The sequence below is a fragment of the Cydia pomonella genome, chromosome 6, assembly GCF_033807575.1.
Source record: "Cydia pomonella isolate Wapato2018A chromosome 6, ilCydPomo1, whole genome shotgun sequence".
Taxonomy (NCBI): Eukaryota; Metazoa; Arthropoda; class Insecta; order Lepidoptera; family Tortricidae; genus Cydia; species Cydia pomonella.
In genome coordinates this window covers 21,215,643-21,235,243 of record NC_084708.1, presented here as the reverse complement: position 1 = coordinate 21,235,243, position 19,601 = coordinate 21,215,643, and the positions used below count along the sequence as shown (strand labels likewise).

Sequence of the window (19,601 nt, the reverse complement as noted above, 5' to 3'; positions counted from 1 at the left end):
TTACTATTGGAAATAAATTTTAATTCAAAAGTAATGAAACGGAATTAGAGCTATGAATAAAAAACTCACGATACAATTTTATTCGTAGCTCTTAGAGACCGCATCGTATCTTCACTCAACGTCGCGGGCGGACCGAACCGGCGTGTTCTTAAGATACGTGAAGCCGTGATCACGCCTACACGGATTTACACGGATTCACGTACCCTAATTTCACGTAGCCGAATGTCACGTGCGGAACGGACCATAAAACCGTTGCCGTGAAACACGAAACCGGGCGCACGGCTACGGGTTCACGAATCACGGACACGACCGCGAGCCCTAGAATATACCATGACATGAAAACCACTGTCTACCATAAAAACTCGCTCCGCTGAACTGTTTCCACCTCAGACTGCTGAGTTGAGCTGAGCGAAATAGGTAAATGCTTCGCATAGCTTTGGTGGAAACTCACCCTAAAACTAAACTGTCTAGGCAGTCTCCAATTTTCATGTCACTACAGTACCTACAAGATACATTTCGTTATAAGGCGGTCAAAGGGATAATCAATACGGATGTAAAATAAAATATTATATTAGGTAGTAAAATTAGTTTAATAAGAAACGTACTTAGTAATTTGTACTGGTATCATGAAAATGCTTTAAATAAAATTAATAATTAATAGGAAGACGATTTTCGAACCTGGGAAATACCGAAAAAGATAACGTCATGGAAAAATAACACCAAACAAGCGCATAAGTATCAGAAGGGATAGCACCACTATGTCCACTATCAAAACTACCACTAAAATTCTGGAAATACAAAATAAGTGAAATGAAAAGTTACGCTTCCGGCAGAATGTTTCTAATTTTTTTCAAATTCATATATATATATATATATATATATATATTATGTTTATATATTTTCCCTTGATTTTTAATGATTATTTTTATAATTCTATGGCGACTGACTGACTTTTTCCTAATTTTTCTAATTCTCTAACTATTTATGCTAATGTCTTAATTTCAATTTTGTTATTTTTCAATGCTTAGATTTGACACATTATATTTGCACGCTTGCTTGCAAGCAAAATACACATTGTACCTGAATAGTCCTAACACCTTCTGTTACTGTATTTTGCAAATAAATAAATGATTGATTGATTGAACTTGAACCCGCAATCGGTGCGTTTGCTCTTCCTAACTCAATTGGTTAGGAGCCAACGCACGGATTGCGGTGGTTGCGGGTTCAAGTCCTGCCGGAAGCGTAACTTTTTAATTTTTTTCTTTTAATATAAGATTTAGAGTATCGCTCGCAGACGTATCTGCTTGTTAAAAAAAATTAAATACGTAAACTTGCAAATACTCCGTTCAAAATTGATCTCCATTTCAATACGAACCACGTGTGATGTGCTAGCCCTTAAATCGTTAGTGTTATTACAAAACTGAGACAACATTCTGAAGCCGCTTTGCGTTAATTTACGTACAGTCAGCAAAACTATTAGTGAAATCTATGGGTGTAACAACTTGTTTATTGTCCAAGGGGCAATAGGGAATTAGCGATTTTATTAGGAAATGTATCACGTTCCACAACATGCTTTGTAGATGACCAGTTAAGGAAATGCATATTTGGCAAAAATCTCAGAAATTCTTTTCGCCGTCACGTCAGCCTCGCCAATGCAATTGGGACTTACGCGGCACTCCATAAATTTCAATTGCGCTTAAATATTAGCGACCGAAAATCAGTATTTAACCTTTTCGCCGCCACGTCAATGAAGTAATAAAGTGTCATCAACGCCACGTCAAAAATTGCACGTAAACAAACCTGACCAAAACCACGACTTGATATGAAGTGGCGTGTGGGACACGAAATGTACTGACTTTATATCAAGTCAATGGCGGCGAAAAGGTTGACCCTTTCGCCGCCAACAACTCGAACTCAAGTTGATCGATGTTGCCACCCGACCTTACGAAGTTAAATGAATACGACATAAAACTTGCGTGGAATGGGATGCCACATCGCTTTTATTTTCTTGGTGGTTAAGAGTTATTTTTCCCATGGACAATAAAATTATACAATCTCTTTCTAAAAAGTAGTTCCACCACTTTATATACAAGTTTCTATGCAAGAGTGCGAAGCTTTTCAGACAAGTTTTGCTAACTGTCCAATAAGGCATAATAAATTTCATCCATACAAATATATCACACAATTGGTAAATAATTGGAATAAATAGGGAACCCAATAAATATATGAACAGTATCACAGAAAAAAGGTCGCACTAGAATAGACGTGATGTGTTATATCTAATGAAATAAAATAACCAAACGTATTTCTTTGGTCAAATTAAAACTTACACACAGTTACAGATATACTGATATGGTTAAAACAAGGTATATCACGTATTAAGAAGCGTAACGCAGACAGATATGGCCGCATTGGTATTATCAGATCATGATTTTGAATTTAGCTCCAGGTATGTATGTATAAATTTTAATATTGTCAATAAAATGATTAAAATGATTTGCACATGCTCTCATCATCAAATGTTTTTAGAAGAGAGAATGTTACACGACTTACACGCATGAATGGAAATTGAATTATAAGTACAATAGGTATTTACTAAAAGTGATCCAATCGAGTTTTAGACTACACAAGTATCGCAACTCTATGAAATTGTCAAAAAGAACAGACCATATAAAAAAAAAACAATATTAGATACTTATATTAATTTTAAATCACGCTACCTTGAGCAACCTCAAAATACTGTGCGTTAAATAATCTATTCAAATACGATAATTTTAAACAACCAAATAATAATGTTCACTTAACTTACCTACCTAAATGCTGTGTCATTCACGAATTTAACAATTTCAATTTTATATTTACAATACATGTACAAGAATTTAACTAACACAGTCAAGCCCGCCAGCAGGCTCGTTTGGGAAGCATCACACAAATTATTTACTAGTCAAAGATGTGATGGCTGTAAATAAAGAAATTATTGTGAAGTAACTTCCAATTATAGCTTCACACAAAGTGTATGTCGGCGGCCGATCGTAAGATCAGGCAGATCGTAATGTTCCTGTGTAATGTTTAGACGGTAGTCACATTAAACCAATAGATAGGTAAGATAGGTTCGTTAAATTTCTTTAGATGTCCGAAGGGCAAACTATCCAGAAATAGGAGCCCCGCGTCGACTCAGGGAACGAGACAAAGATTTTCACGTTTCACGATATGCTTGGGAATTTCACGATCTGCCTGATCTTACGATCGGCCGCCGTCATGTATATTACAAAATTTGATACGTAGTCTATCTACGCCAAAGCCCCATTAACACGGTGCAATATTCGATACATAGCTAACTACAGAGTACAATGAATTCAGTCGATCGATAAAATACCGTAATGTAAAGAAAATCGCATAAAAGTTCTTGATCCGTCTAAATGGAGCTTAAGTCGGTCACGGTGAATAACTGGGCCATATAGGTAGCGGCCAACTCCACGCAGTATGGTTTCAGATTTGATTTATTACTGAATAATTTTCAAATTACTATACCAACTTTTGACATCTTTTTTATATGAGTCACCAGTCGTCTAAACATTATGTTTAGACATACCAGTTAAATGTAGGTACATATCTACACACATTAGGACACTTTAACCCTTTGACCGTTCCAGACGGCTGTGTCATCGGAAAGTCTCGACAAGGACGCCAACGACGCCCACAGCCGTCAGTTTCACCAATGCAATAGGGACTTACGCGGGACTCCGTAAATTTCAATTTCGCTTAAATAATCGGGATAGCCTGGCGTCCTGGGCACAGCATCTTCCTTCGCCGTCTGTCATTCAAAGGGCTAACAAAATAAGAGCACTACACAAACAAGAACACAAGGCACAACCAAACGTAACAAATAGGTTTACACATTCACACACATGCGCGATCATCCTCGGGAGAAGATGATGACTTTCTCGAAACCACGGGGACAATGATACCGCTCTCGAAACGTTGGAGGCAATTTAAAAGCTAAATAATACGTGATTAAGTCCTGTTAAAGTAAATAATAATAGAGTTGCAGCCATCAGGTTCTGCTAGAGCTACTAAAGATTTCACGTGAGCCAGACAATTGGCGACTTCCCATTGTCCATAAAACTGTAAAATTCTGTCAAAAATTGCTTTAAAACTTATGGGAAGTGTCCAACTTACTCCTTAATAATTATTTATGCTCGGAAAGTGAATATGAGTGTATCACAGCGGATCTTCCATCTCCAGTTCGCCGGCCAGAATGTGCGGGTCGCCGATGGCCGGCACCATGTGGGAGAACTCGCTCGTCGCCCACAGGTACAGGTTCAGCGTGCGCTCCGTGCATTGTGCTATGAACCTGTAATATTACTTTGTGCGTTATAAACTGAAACATACTAAATGAAAAATGACTAACTCCCTCAGAGTCAGATTCGAAGACGAGAATTGTACCTATATTCCACGTAACTACTTTATAGAAAAACGTAATATCCTGACATAAAATTCACAAAACTTAAGACTTTTTCATTGAACAGAATTTTAGTTTAGCTTGAACAAAGCGCTGTCGCGCCACAGTATCCTTTACAGTGTTTCTCGCGCAAAAAAGTGTCTTCCCCGCCCTTTCTTGCTCCCACACTGCCTGTACATCCGTTTTGCTATCCTCTTATGTTTAGTTTAATCTGCTTAGGCTTCTGGAAAATCTTTTACTTGCTAAGTAAAGCTGGCATACATAGTCCAGTAGGCCTAGCACATCATTGGCGCGACAGTATCTCGCGGCGAGATAGACTACCCGTATTTTTCTAAGTTTGTTAATGAAAGAGGGACAGGTAGTCTATCTCGCCGCGAGATACTGTCGCGCTAATCATGTGCTAGCCCGGCAGACAAATTTGGACATTATGAAAATCCTAGTTCACCCAGAACCCACCCTTTGCGGTGGATGAGCTGCAATTTCAAATCAAATTGCATGTTGACACGTTTCCTCGCCTGACGAAGGCCGCACGCTGCTTCATTCGCAGTCTGCAGATGCTGGTAGTACAGCTGGCGGTGCTGCTCGGTTGGACATGATAATGGGTGTCCGTTCCCGTACAGATAGAACAGTATGCTAGTTCTCATAAAATGGCTCAACTGTTTGTCTCACCTGACGAACGGCCGCACGTCGCCCTCGTTGGCCGTCTGCAGGTGCTGGTAGTACAGGTGCCGGTGCTGTTTGGGCACGATGACGGGCGGGAAGCCAGCCTGCATGAGCAGCAAGTTCATGAGCAGCCGCGACGTGCGTCCGTTGCCGTCGATGAACGGGTGGATGTGAACTAGCTTATAGTGTGCTAGGGCTGCGTATCTGAAATGTGTTGTTGATTCTTCATATTTTTTTAAATAATGGAGTAGGTTTTGTAAAATTCCGTTAGATCTCGGAATTGGGTCTAATGATAATTACGAACTCAACTTCAAGGGGTCAACATAAAGTGCATTTAGGTAACTTTGTAGGCAAGGTAATTTTAAATGGCTAATGCCTGCCAGAAACACTTTATACTTTAGCAAGACATACGCTACTGTTACGCTTATCATGGCATCTTGCTTACTGTTGCGAAAATAGAGGGTTTTTTTATACCACGACGGTGGCAAACAAGCATACAACCCACCTGATGGTAAGCAGTCCCTGTAGCCTAATAGAACTAGGAGGGAGTCTATATTTAGAATATATCCTGAATTCCTGAGGTCGCGTTTGTGGCAAGTGAGGAGTAATAAGCTAATAAGTATACAGTCAAACCTGAGTAAGAGAGAACTGGGTAAGCGAGAAAACTCTATAAGTGAGAATAATTCTCAGGTCCCGGACTTTGACCCCCCAAAAACCTCTATAAGTGAGAAGCAAAAACCTGTATAAGCGACAGTCGTTTTTCTCGTCCTGACCTCTATAACGGAGAGCCTCTCTTGCCTGAACCTCTATAAGCGGCAATTTAATACTGGCAATGTATGACTCATTCTTTATTTTTCAGGAACTGTGTATATTTTTGTTTTCTTTATAGTTCGAAGAATATAATAAACTATCCTAACTAATTTGTAATCAATAATACTTACAGAGGAAGGCTCGGTACAAAAAATGTCAAAACAAAAAATAAACGTGTTGTCGTTAAATGATAAGCTCAGAATTGTTAATGCTTTTGAATCGGGCAAGATACGTAATGAAATACGAAGTGAATTTGGATTAGCAGAATCTACCTTTTATAAAATTCAAACAAATATTCGATAAAGTCTCAGTGCTCCGAAGGAAAGGCTTTTAAAGGCTTTGGAAACGCTCCACAAGTTTTTTGAATACTTAGCAGTTGTTGAAAGGGCTATGTTTGATAAAATATATGAATTGGAAAAATGTGCACTAAATATAAAATCAAAAACAAAAAAAAAAAGATTTCTTTAAATAAAATTGTTAGATTCTTTGATTTCATTGTAAACTAATTACTCTAATAAATTATGCTTATCTCGTTTATAACAAAATATTTTGCATATTATTGAATAACCTCTGTAAGTGAAAGAGACTTCCTTGTACCTCTATAAGCTAGAAACTCGGATTAGTGAGAAACCTCTATAAGCGAAAAAAAAATGACGGTCCCTTGAACTCTCTCTTAACCAGGTTTCACTGTATTGAGAGTCAGCAAATCAGCATCTCTGAATACTTATTGAAAATTTAATGTTTGGACTCAATATGGAATGTGCATTGTTTTGATGATAAATACCAACAAACAACATCTGTATGTAAATTTCATTGTAATGACAATTCAATTTTTGTTGCTGCCGTACAAAAATCTCCGATGATGAAATGTTAAACACATGGTAAATGCCACTAATGCCACTTCCTGATTGCAACAAACATATTATTCATGCACGTGGCAAATCCATAATACTAAGATAGCAACTGTCCTGATAACAAAATACCAAATAAATTTCAAATAAATAACAGATATTAATTTATAATATCATATTTTGTAGTCACCATTACCACACATGGGCAAAATGGTGATTAAGCTGACTAATTTGCTATTATGTACCTATTATGTATCTACAAGTTTAGACAGAGATATGTTGAATGACTGCCAGCTGGCAAGTTCAGTGTTTGAGGTCAATGCCATCCACAATGTCTTGCTTCTCTCAGATCTTGTTGTTACATACCAAAATGATCCCAATTTAATAAAATTCACAATATTCTGAAGCCATTTTAAAAATTTTGCTCCACAAGTCAGCTTAAATTGTTACACAATGCTAAGTGCTAAGCAATAATGTAAGTGAAGTAAATAAATCTCTGAACCGTGACTGATGTCTTCATTATTCACAGTGATTACAGCCTGAAGTTGATTGTTAAAAAGGAAAAATATGATATTTCAGACTTTTGCATTATCAATCAATTAAATCATATTATGGGTGTAGTGTGGGTGTGACTAGCCTAAACTTATAGATAGAGAATTCATAATACATATATTATGAATATTATGATGCAATACAATGTAACACTTACCTCACTGGATGTAAGTCTAATGCATCTTCAGAGTTCAGCCACTCTAAAAATTGCTGCATCAGCCTCTGTATCTCAGATGGTCCAGGCGGGATGTGTCCTCCAACATAAACCTGTGTCCTCCTGAACTGCCCTCCTTCCACTGGGTCCACATGCCCCAAAACCCTCTTATGGATCTCCAATATATCCCCCATAGTGATATCCCTCAGGCGGTACAGTAATGTTGAATTAATATACTTCATAGCTGCATCTAAACCTAAAATCTCATTATGCTCATCTATGCTTTTGCCAGATACAGCTATTCTAGTCTCTAATATACTCCTTGTTTGCTGTAATGTCATTGTGTTCCCTTCAATACCAACCGTGTGGTAAATGTGTTGGAAATAAGCCTCTTTCTTAGCTCTCCGCAAAGCAGAGTTGTTCTCTGGTATGGATGACAGTGCATCTCGTTTTTCGTCTATTTTCCTTAACATTTCTCTGTCTAAGTTTTCAACTATGCTGGCTGTGCGTTGCCTGTTCATCAAAGCCCCTGTATGGTCAGGATAATTACTTAAAGCTAATGTGTAGAGTTGGTCAGCTCTGACTACATCTTTTTTTGTGTCTTCTAGGAATTCCCCATAGTGGTTTAAGACATCTGCGTGTTTAGGGGATAGTGCAAACGCATGCTGGAAGAGTTTTAAAGCTTTGTCAGCCTTTCCATGTTTCTTCATCTCTAGAGCAGCTGCTAGTGACACCACAGCTTCAGCATCTCGCACGGTGTCCTTAGGCTTGGCCGACGGCAGCGGCACATCCTTGGAAACCGTCTCCAGGTAGTTACCATACAACCCAATAGGTATAGGAAAGAACGGCTTAGAGAATTTTGCCTCATAAGTAAGCAACTTGTGCAAAGAGACAACCACAGCCAACGTACACACCACACTAGACCATATTAACACCGTTCTAAACCTTTCTAAAATCATTTTTGTGTGTAAATCTTTCGTATTACTGCACTTCATTTCTTCGCACTTTGACGCCCTACCTATGAATAACATGGCACTCAATTAAATATCTACAGCAGAGTGATAAAATCTGTGAGTCAATCACTGGAAAGAATTTAGATTGCATTGTGTATTGCTAAAATTTTTAGAGAGCGCTAATAATGTAAAACCACGTAATTCCATGGTTTGATGACAGATGACAGTGAACTGTTGTGACAGCCATGTGACAGCGACAGCTCTTGACATTAAACCTATTCAAGCTTTGTATAAACACCTTGAGTTAAAGGATGTCATAAAATTAATAGAATAAAAAATAATGTCCCGAGTAGCGTACGCTTATTTTATAGCAGCAACACTGACAAAATGGCGGTAAAAAAGTTACTTTAGAGGTCTTTGAGTAGTTTGAGTTTTTCTTCTTCGAAACATTTAACCTTGCAGTAATATTATTACATAACGTAACCTCAATATTTGATATCAAATATAATATAATAATATAGGTACATACAATACGAGGGAAATTACTCTTTATTTTTTTATTAAATTATTATAACCTCTAGGTAGTACAGGTCATATATTTTACCGTTGTATTTTACGGTCGCAGGTTTAAAATTGTTAGCAGCTAGTTCTGCAATTAAGTAAAAAACTGCCCCAGCACTTGAATGCCTTGTCACCTATTTTTTTACCCAACTACGTTAAAGCCAGGAAGGGTTATGTAAGATTGTGTTCTAGACCGTTTGCGATGTAGACTAAAAGGGATATAGGCAAAATATTACAATAGTTATTTTGTGTTCTAATGGGACCAACCCCGAAATTGCGAAAAAAAAAATTAATTTCCCATAGAAAATGTCAAGGTCAGACGGCCAAAATGTATGAAACACAAAATTTTTTCGCGATTTCGGAGTTGGTCCCATAGTAAAAGTTGTAACCTATACATTCACCCCGTAAATTATTGCAGGTGACTAAATAAACATCCTATATATTTATACGAAATAATCAATCTTCACAAACTGTTTTTATCTGATGTGGCGGTGAGAGAATCGAATTTCAAGCGCTCGATTTCGTGTCGCCATTCAATACTATCTCCTCGGTGTGCCGCCGGCGTGCGCGCTGCGCAGGAACGCCAGGTGACGTCCGCTGGCGGCACACCACGCTCCGTCAGTGTGGGGGCCGTGGTTTTCGCGCGTGACTATACTTTAAGAGGGGAGAAGTGGTCGAAAGGTAGGGTCAAGGCGCAAACTGGTCCAGCTTCTTATACGGTTGATATGGGCCAGGGAATCGAATGGCGAAGGCATGTTGATCAAATAATGCCGGCTAATAAAAATAGATTTTCACTTTCACGGGCAAGTGTTTGTAATCCGGATGAACTAATGAATGCACGTGCTAATACACCCGAGGCGGGTGCTGACGAAGCGTTTGAGGATGCATCGGACGGTTAAGTTCAGGCAGCACCCGAGCAGCCTTTGACAGAGCACCTTCCCACTAGCTCGGGGGCCACTTCGACCGCGCCACCGCCCGGTGCTTCCGCCCGCGTTGCGCGCTTGTAATCGGGCCCAAAAGTCTAGCTAAGTATAACTGTAGTGCTATTAGTCAGTAGTACTTAGTTGTGTTTATGTTTGTTGTTGCATATTATTAATCTTAATTGTTTAACGTTTAGTTAAGCCTTTATTTTATTATACCGGGTAGCAGTCTTAAAAGGGAGAGATGCTACGAATGTAAAAAGGATTTGTACTTGTTACTATACTGGCACATACGTAGATTGTCAATAAACGTCAGTCAGCTATAAACCGGCTTTTAATTAACACATCCTCTACTAGGAATTTAAATTCTACTAATAAAAAACAGTGGTCAATATCAATAACACTAGATTCCTAATTTTCGTCGCTCGTATTTCAAAAATAGCATTTCGCCGTTTTCCAAAGCTTTTTGAGCGATGAAATCGAGCGCTAGAAATTAAAAAAAGCGGCCAAGTGCGAGTCGGACTCGCCCATGAAGGGTTCCGTACCATTTATGACGTATTAAAAAAAACTACTTACTAGATCTGTTTCAAACCAATTTTCGGTGAAAGTTTGCGTGGTAATGTATATCATATATTTATATTTTGGAAGTGTCTCTCGCGCAAACTTATCAGTTTAGAAAAAAATGATATTAGATACCTCAATATCATTTTTAAAGACCTATCCATAGATACCCCACACGTATGGGTTTGATGAAAAAAAGTATGTAAGTATGGGGAACCCCCCAAATTTATTGTTTTTTTTTTTCTATTTTTGTGTAAACATCTTAATGCGGTTCATAGAATACATCTACTTACCAAGTTTGAACAGTATAGCTCTTATAGTTTCGGAAAAAAGTGGCTGTGACATAATCGGACAGCCAGACGGACATGACGAATCTATAAGGGTTCCGTTTTTTGCCATTTGGCTACGGAACCCTAAAAATAGCCATCTGGGGTTTTGTTTCGTGAAATAAATAACACGGCAAGTTCTCCATATTTTTTTATTTGAATAGTTTTTTCGTTCTCCCAAATAAATAACAAAACTTACACTAACATTCAGATCATTGTTAATAATAAAATACTAACGATTGAAACTGCATATACTACAATATTATATTGCATATACTACATTAATGCATTTCGTCAAGTATACCTGTGACTTATAGGTTTATAATCATCATTTTTACGATGTCCTATCGTTAGCTATTAAAGTTTATAGCTCTGGCCTTTACAGATATAATTAAATGTAAAGACCTTAAGCATTACCTTAAACTAAGCATAAATTACAACAGTAATACAATTAATGCTTAATTATAAATGTAGAGTTAACTTCGCCTATACATACTTATTCTTATGCAGTTACAATATAGACGGTAGCTCTACTTTTAGAAATAAGCCTGTAATTAAATAAACCCCCTGTTAATTCTTTAAGCTGCTTGATAGCTCCGGGAAGGCCTTTTAATTACTTTCATACAAATGCTCAGTGCGTCACAATCGATGTGCGTGTCATTTGTGACGCTCTCGCAAGACTAGACCTTTCTGTCGCATACAAAACAAAATATCGCGCAAAGCGCCAAACACTCGCAGTTAACGCTGAGATTGCGTACCTTGCTCCTGTATCACATCGCGCTTATATACACCTCGTAAATCCATGAAAGTCATGAACAGCTTTATTGAGACAGTGCAAAAATACGTCGAAATAGCGACTGCTTTTGGCGCCATCGCGCGTAGTTGCAGCCCTAACTTCCTGCGCACTAGCGTGGCACCACCACAGTTTCGCCGACACACTACCTATTTACACTACGTTCACTACACTTACAACTATTCATGGCAGTACCTCTGCAGGAAATTAGAGAGCGAACAACTAGAGTTTCAACTTCAAGCAGCTCCGATGGCTCTGGCTGCAAATTCATAATAAAATAGGTCGTTTAGACCTTGGCAAGATCAGTACACTACCTAAATTTATGACTAAATTTTTGTAGTATGCGAAAAATCTATTTTTAGAGCGTGCTACACAAATATAGACGTACTAATTCACAACCACAGTGTATGAACCTTAAGCCTATAGAATTTGGACCTTAACTTTCATACTTTTCTTGAAACAACGAGCGACCAGCGCTTTAGAGTATCATCTACATCAAACAAATTCGTTAATTTCCTATCTACACAAAATAAAGACTTCACAGCCCGAGCCCCTTTCTACTTTGCATTATTTTAATAAAATTAATCGTAAATAATACAATTGTAAATAAAATACCTGCTAAAACCTACCAAAATAATAATTGGCAAAAGCACAAACATCGCTTGGCAGTAACATGATTTTATTTTTAACCGACTTTAAGCTTTCGTTATATAGCTTTTTTAGATAATAAACAATATTATTAATAGGAATACTGATATTTTTGTAGAAACTACATTTACTCCTTATTATGATCAAAACGCTGAATGTAGCTTTATATTATCATTTGTGGTTTTTGAGGTAGATTTGAATAAATTTTACTCTCTAAAATCCGATCAAAACTACTTGAATTATGTTTTTTCTACAATCTGACTATATTGAACCTGCTAGATAAAATTATACAGCAACACTTTACATAATACTTATTTATATTTTGACAATTCTGACAATATATGTCATGTTAATGGTAACATGGCATGGCATGGGCCAAACACCTTGTCAGCTTTTCAAAAGTGTTGCCCCGTACTTTAAATCTAGCAGCTTGTCTAGACTATCAAACTGCCTTGATCCGTGGGGTCACTGTGACTGTGACATCACAGAGGCCAGGACTAGCGGCACATGGCGTCGACGATCACCATGGTGGAGTACAGCGAGCAGCCGAGCGTGAGCATGGTGCCGACGGCGATAGTGGAGTGGTAGGCGCGGAAGGCCTTGAGTACGCGGAGGTAGCGGGGGCAGTGCGCCAGCTCGCCCAGGACCAGGCGGCCGACCTGGAACAAATACAAACGGACGTTAGTATAAAGCTAATTAACTTTTTTAACGCCATCTTTCAAACTCCAGAACGTCATGCACTATACTCGTACTGGAAACGTTGAAGGTTACTTGGACAACGTACGTTATAGTACTTATAAGCGTTCTTGGCGCCACAGGCACGACATCTTACGACGCCCTTAAAGGTTCTTGACGTTCAAAGGGTTGACGGATTGTGTTTCAGATATATTTACGAAAAACCATACCCTGGAGATATGTGGTGTTTGAGAGAACAAACATAAACGGATGGACGAGTAGGTAATAAGCTAATTAGAGTCATTTCTGATATGGAGACGCGCGGACACGATCATCTACCTAACCTTATGGTTATTGGTAACAAGATCTATTTGATATGGAGGTAGGTATCTACATTGGTAAGTGATACATATTGGATATAACACACCTCAGCATTCTCAGAAATTGTAAAAGTTTCGTATGCTAGGCAATCAAAAAGATTAACCATAGGTGTACGTTGGCAAGTACTGATTTTCAGCTCGAAAGAACAAGAGGTATGAACTCAATTATTTATCTATTTATTTGCTTTCTATTTGCAGTTTAATACTAATAGGGTGGTCGTCAGTACACGCCCACATAATTCGATCATTACTGCAACCCGAGCCCGATATTGCTCATCCGTTGTCACAATACCTATTCATTGCTTACACAATAATGCACCTGTCATGGCGCTGAATCGCCATTTCACTGGCACGTGTAATTATATTGGCAATAATCAGTAATTCATATAAGGTTTTAGTCGTTCAATTTATTAAGAAAACGTGTTGCTGATTTCATAATTGGTTGCTGTATAGCCCGTAACTGAACTATTATGCGTATTTTCCTATAAGTGACATCAGCATAGTCAGAGTCACATGATGAAAGCCTATGTTAAGGAATACATAGTGGCGGATTTGTAGTGTTGGCTGTCCTAGGCCCAGGCCCTGTAGCCGCTTCTTTCTCAGCACCCACCATATATATAGCCTGCCACCCTAGGCCCGGGCCTGCTCTGGCTGGCCTTGGGGCAAATTCGCCACTGACTAAACTATGAACTATTTTGGTATCTTCGAAATACATTTCTAGGTGTAAGTGTGTATGAAGGTATTTTCTCTTCATAGTGTTATCTTACTTTAATTTAATTAAAAACTAGCATCTGCTTGCGCGTGTAAGTCGTTAAACTATTTTCATTTCCCCTAAATCCGTGTGACCGTTTTTTAGGTGACCGTGTGAGCGATAAAACAAACATCAAAAAATACATTAAATGTCCAAACATATAATCTTTTAAACATATTAATTAGTAATACCAACCTCTTGTCCGCCTCCGGCGGCCTCCTCCATCTGAGTCTTAATGTGTTTGGCTCGCAGCATGGGGCTCACCAGGTGCAGACGCACGTAGGCCTCAATCAAGAACACGGCGGTTAGCAGCGCGAACTAAAACAAGTAAATAACGAGGTCTGGAATCAGCCCATATAAAACTAGTGGGTAATAATGCTTAAGTTCAATGCATGACGAACCAAATAAGGCTGTGTGTGATATCTAGTAGGTACCTAACGGTTTCGGGGTGTAGGAACATATCAAATAATGCTCAAAATATGGTGTGAATGATTCATTCCCATAATCTATCCCCGCCAGGTAAGCTATAATACTAAGATAGTGATCATATCTCCTACATAACTCTATACTTGTTATAGGTAATTGTTTTGATGGAACTATAGTGAACACTTTTTCATATATATGATGTAAAATATTTAACGCGTCAAGTAGGATTATATGATTTTTATTGCACGAATTTGAATTTTAACTGTTTAATATAGCAACTATCAAAATCGACATTTGTATAATATAAAAAATCGGAAGAAAGCGAGGCGGTCACAGATGGGAAGGATTCATTCCCATTTATCCCCGTCGGCCACAGATGGGAATAGGTTCATTCGCATCTGTCCCCGCCGGGGACTGCCCGGACCAGGGGGCGGGCACAGATGTGCAGTATGAATTGAATTTAATCATTATATATTTATATTGCTAGTCAATATACGAGAATATCTGTAATAAGTCTATGTGTCATGTTTGGTGTATACTGTAAGTGACATTATAAAAACAAAATAAAATAAAAATAAAATAAAATGAATGAGCGTAATTAATAAAACTAATCTAGCGTTAGATCTGCGCACGTTATCAGAAGCTATCTTATTTAAATTATCTTATGCGGATACTAACCTTTACTATCTAGATATAATGTCCCAGGTGCTAGTCTAATAATCAATGTTTTAAAACCATTGTTAATTGCATAGTCTTTACAAGTATAGTTTATCTTAAGTCTGTGATTAATGTAATTTAATACGATTACGAAGTCAAGGCTACACGAGTACATTATTGCATCATTGGCTAACATAATAGAAAGAATCATCAATCATTGCGAATGTTAACAAACAAATAATTACATCATTAAAGTATTAAGTGCATTGAGATGTAAATAGTCATTACACATATGTACATTCTTATATGACAAGGTAAACCTTGGAAAAACGCGAATTTGCTAAGAGGCAATACCCAATTTATTAAAGGTCAATAATTTCAAAATGGTTTATTCAACTGATTAATGGAGTATTTTTAGTATTTAGTTTGAGTTGACTATATAAAGTTATTTCTCTTATAAAACATGTAAGTTTAAAATTTGTAATTGCTTAAAAGCTCATTAACAGCGGGTAAGGTAAGGTAAGATAAGGAACGGTATTGGAACGTCAAATGGCGCTCAAGGAAATAAGTCTAATCTAAGAAAGACATAGGTATTAGCTAGGTAAGGTCGGTCAATGAGCTTTCAATATACAACAACGGTTTTAGTTAGTACGTATTCAAAAAAATCTAATTTAAACTGTTTGTTTTAGAAACACAATTAATTATATATTTATCTAACATAGAACTAATCTTTAATTTTTTTCAGATTATATAGGCAAGGATATGGGGACGCAACCCCTGTTTAAGTTATTGAGTTACAATTAAATATTTTTATTTCTTCTTTCCTCTTCGGGTCTTTTCACATTTAATATCTGTCACTATTTTTTAACAATTTAATATTAGTAGGTTTATTATTTATGCGACGGGAAAGCTGCTTAGATGTCTTTGAGAAAAAATCATACGACACTCTGAAGTGGTTTTATTGTAACCTGTTTGACGTCAGTAAGAAAACAATCTCGAAGGCGATATATCACCGTTCCTGTTATCTGTCTTTGTGTTTCAACGGGCACGCGGCAACTTCGTGCACTTTTATTTGTGCAAAACAACCAATCTCACAACTCGCAAAAAATTGAAACAAGATAGGAAACTTCAGTTTTGTTCACGTTTCTCAAGATCATTGAAATAGTCATTAATATTGATTTTTATTGCAGATACAATACAATTTAAAGTTTTAATGCAATTTTCGGGTAATTTAGGATTTTTATATTTAGCTGACCTAGGCCACACCTAGGCAAAGAATACATTCGTAAAAAAATCTTGTACGTCAGTCAATTTTTTTTGGTATGTATCTCAGTTTCATCTTGCACGTGATAGACACAGAAATAATAATTACTTATACGTATTTTTACTAATACTTATAAGTACCTATTTATGTTGTGATTCTAATATATTTACTGATTTGGGATATTTCTGAAGACAAAATATTTAGTGTGTAGGAAAATCCACTGCACTCTTGTAAAATTAATGCAATTAATAAGTATACTAACTATGAATAAAAATCTTTAAAGATCCCACACCGCTCGCGCTCGACAATGAATTGAGAACTTTCTTTGTTTTTGAAATCGTTTAAAAATTCGTCGATACGTCCCATGTAGAGATTGCAAGATACATCAAAATTTTCCTATCGATACGATATGGATTGCATATGTCAGTGTTAAAAGTGACGTTTCTGTTTGAAGAAACGTTACTTTTGACAGTGACATATCTAATGTATATCGCATCTTTAGCGAATGTTTGAGGTATCTTAAAGTTCGAATCGGGCCGTGCGTCGAGGAGGTAAAGTAAAGGAGAGTTAGTTCCTCATCGTCAGTTTCTTAATATCCGCAGTACCTTTAATATTGTTTTAATATTTATTAATAACGGAATTGAAAGTCTCCATTACAGTCGATTAGTTTTATCGGTCAGCATATTAAGGCCAATGGTGGTGAGGTGAAAGGACTCGGTTTAATTGTCGCCTTATCTCTTTAAAGTGATACATTTTAGACCTTGTGTTTGAAAAGTTCATGCAGATTTAATTGGGTATTTAATATGTAATGTATATCTGGGAAAAGAGTGTGTTCAATTTAAGCCGGAAGCTAGAATCGCCGAGTTAAACGTGGCATGGGGTCATTTGAAGTCCGGAGGTACGCGAGCAGCGCTACCAGGCTCACGCACGCGTTGAACGCGTAGTTACAGAGGGAAACGGCACCGTCTGCACGCGCCCGAACTCGTGTTGGGGCAGATTGAAGTAAAATCCTTACCTGTATCCAGCTAGCTTGCTCAAACCGCGTAATGGTCTGCGTGCGGAGGTACGCGAACAGCGCGACCAGGCTCACGCACGCGTTGAACGCGTAGTAGACAGGAAACAACACCGTCTGTACGCGACCGAACTCGTGCCGAGGGAGATTGAAGTATAGCACGATGCCTGTGGAAGAAAGAGATAGAGTTATTATTATTTTATATAGTGGTATGCTGTTTGCAGGGTTTGGGTATAATTTGTAATGCCTGAAGGAAAGCGATACCGGCCTGCGGACCAAGGCTGCTGTTAATGTAGGTTTTGTGAGAACTTAAGTACTGTTAGGATATTTGGCATTTCGTCTCTCTGTTGGCACTTAAAAATTAGGCCTTTAACTCACATTAAGTGACATCATATGACAAAATGGTCGTGAGCTGCTAAAATTATTAATTATATTTAAACTAAAATAAAATATGTCACTGCGCCACAAGCTTTGCATGAAAACCAAGAAGTACCATCAGTAAAACCATACAAATTCTTTAGATTACCCGAAGCGCACTTAATTTAAGTATGATTATTCATTTATTCAGCACTAATCACGACACGTCGTTTTGCCTCTACGAAGCATTTCCGCTACATACCGGGAAATCCATGCTATCAGCTACGACGTAGCGCTACGATCGTAGCTCAGCGGTGAATGTATTAAATCAGTGTTTTTCAAACTTTATGGTGTCAATTTCAGTGGTCATATAGATGACCACTGAAATTTTTTCGCGACCCCCCAACCCCGTGTCTACGACAAATATAGTAGGTACCTATAACAAATTTGGAACGCACCTTCATATCATTCACTCAGTTATATATGCGTTTTGGAACGCACCCTATATTTTAAAATTTAATAATTAAATAATAAGAAATAATCGATTTGTTTTAGTACTTACAAACTCCGATTGCGTAAGTCGAATTAAAAGGGCAAGTCGAATTCGGCGTGCAAATTAGTTCCGAGTAATCGTTTCGCGCGGTTCCCACGGGCCTGTCAAACCACTTTGTTTCACGAGTGACGAGTTGACCGGACGCCACTTACGCAAACGTGAGGGTAATATAAATAACGAAGACCATTTAGAAACAAAAATACTTATCCCATGGGAACCTTAAATATTGAGAATACATTGAAACTACAATGAATACAATGAGGGGGGGCGGGTTTAGGGTTGGCAACGCGCATGTAACTCCTCTGGAGTTGCAGGCGTACATAGGCTACGGAGACTGCTTACCATCAGGCGGGCCGTATGCTTGTTTGCCACCGACGTAGTATAAAAAAAAAAAAACTTATTTTTTGCTCTGGCATATTTCGATATGCACGCATATCGTATGTTATTCTTCCAAAGGTAAGTATTATAAAATAATAGTCGATAAATCTTGTCAAAGTCGAATTAGGTCCGTAAAGTGTCAACGTCATCAATGTTGATAATTACAAATTTATTAGGACAATTATTAATATTAAATGACAAATTTAGTAGGACAATTACATTAAATAATAGGGTATATGACTATCGATTAAGTAGTCAAATCAGTTTCTTTTTTTCGAACTGTCAAACGATGTGCCACTATGGATTTATAGTTTGGCAAGCCATTTCCGTCAATAGAAAAACGCTGAAAATAAAAAATTATAAAATATAGGCGCGAAGGGTTGTCCTCTCATGGAAATTTTATATTTCGCGCCTTTTTCTACTGACATAGTATGTCACGGTCAAGTTTCCTCAAAAAATTTCTCTAAAAGTAACTGCTGCCTACGTTTCTCTATTGATGTTCTGGTGCTTTATTTCGTACACGATGTGAAATAATTTATTTTAAATACAGCAACATTCTATTGCCAAAAAAAAGTCCTAATAATTATTTATAAAATTAATTTAATATACCTGATATGCATGATGCAGTACTTGACTAGATATATCAGTAGATACAGTAGACTCGAAATAAATAAACATGTTATTTAAGTTCTATCTCTTCTAAAAAAACAAAACGTCAATTCTGCGCATTAGCAATTTATGAAAAACAAAACAAAAGCAAGCCTTATCTATTACATGTGTTAAATGTAGTATGTTTAGTTTTTATAGTTGCCCAATTTCACAGTAGATGTCGCTGATCTATCGGCTACTTCACGCTATTAAGATTTTTCTACAGCCCCTTATAAGGTAAATTTG

The 19,601-nt window shown here is 37.5% G+C and overlaps 2 protein-coding genes across 2 annotated transcripts in view; both read right to left on the bottom strand.

Annotated features, from left to right (window-relative positions):
- Positions 1–894: 894 nt before the first annotated feature.
- On the bottom strand, positions 895–8,800 carry LOC133519265 (protein adenylyltransferase Fic). The gene is made up of 3 exons (XM_061853274.1): positions 7,496–8,800; positions 5,132–5,329; positions 895–4,354 (listed from the first exon to the last, which is right to left on the bottom strand). Exons 1-3 carry the CDS (start codon positions 8,521–8,523, stop codon positions 4,222–4,224), a joined length of 1,359 nt encoding a protein of 452 aa, XP_061709258.1. The 5' UTR covers positions 8,524–8,800; the 3' UTR covers positions 895–4,221.
- Positions 8,801–12,634: 3,834 nt separating this feature from the next.
- The window catches only part of LOC133519262 (transmembrane protein 205), a 35,073-nt gene continuing 28,106 nt past the window's right edge, over positions 12,635–19,601 (bottom strand). The window contains exons 3-5 of the mRNA XM_061853257.1: positions 17,423–17,586; positions 14,256–14,378; positions 12,635–12,913 (exon numbers count right to left, since the gene is read on the bottom strand). Of these exons, the coding sequence (XP_061709241.1) occupies positions 12,752–12,913; positions 14,256–14,378; positions 17,423–17,586 (449 nt within the window). The 3' untranslated portion in view covers positions 12,635–12,751. The remainder of the gene's footprint in view (positions 12,914–14,255; positions 14,379–17,422; positions 17,587–19,601) is intronic.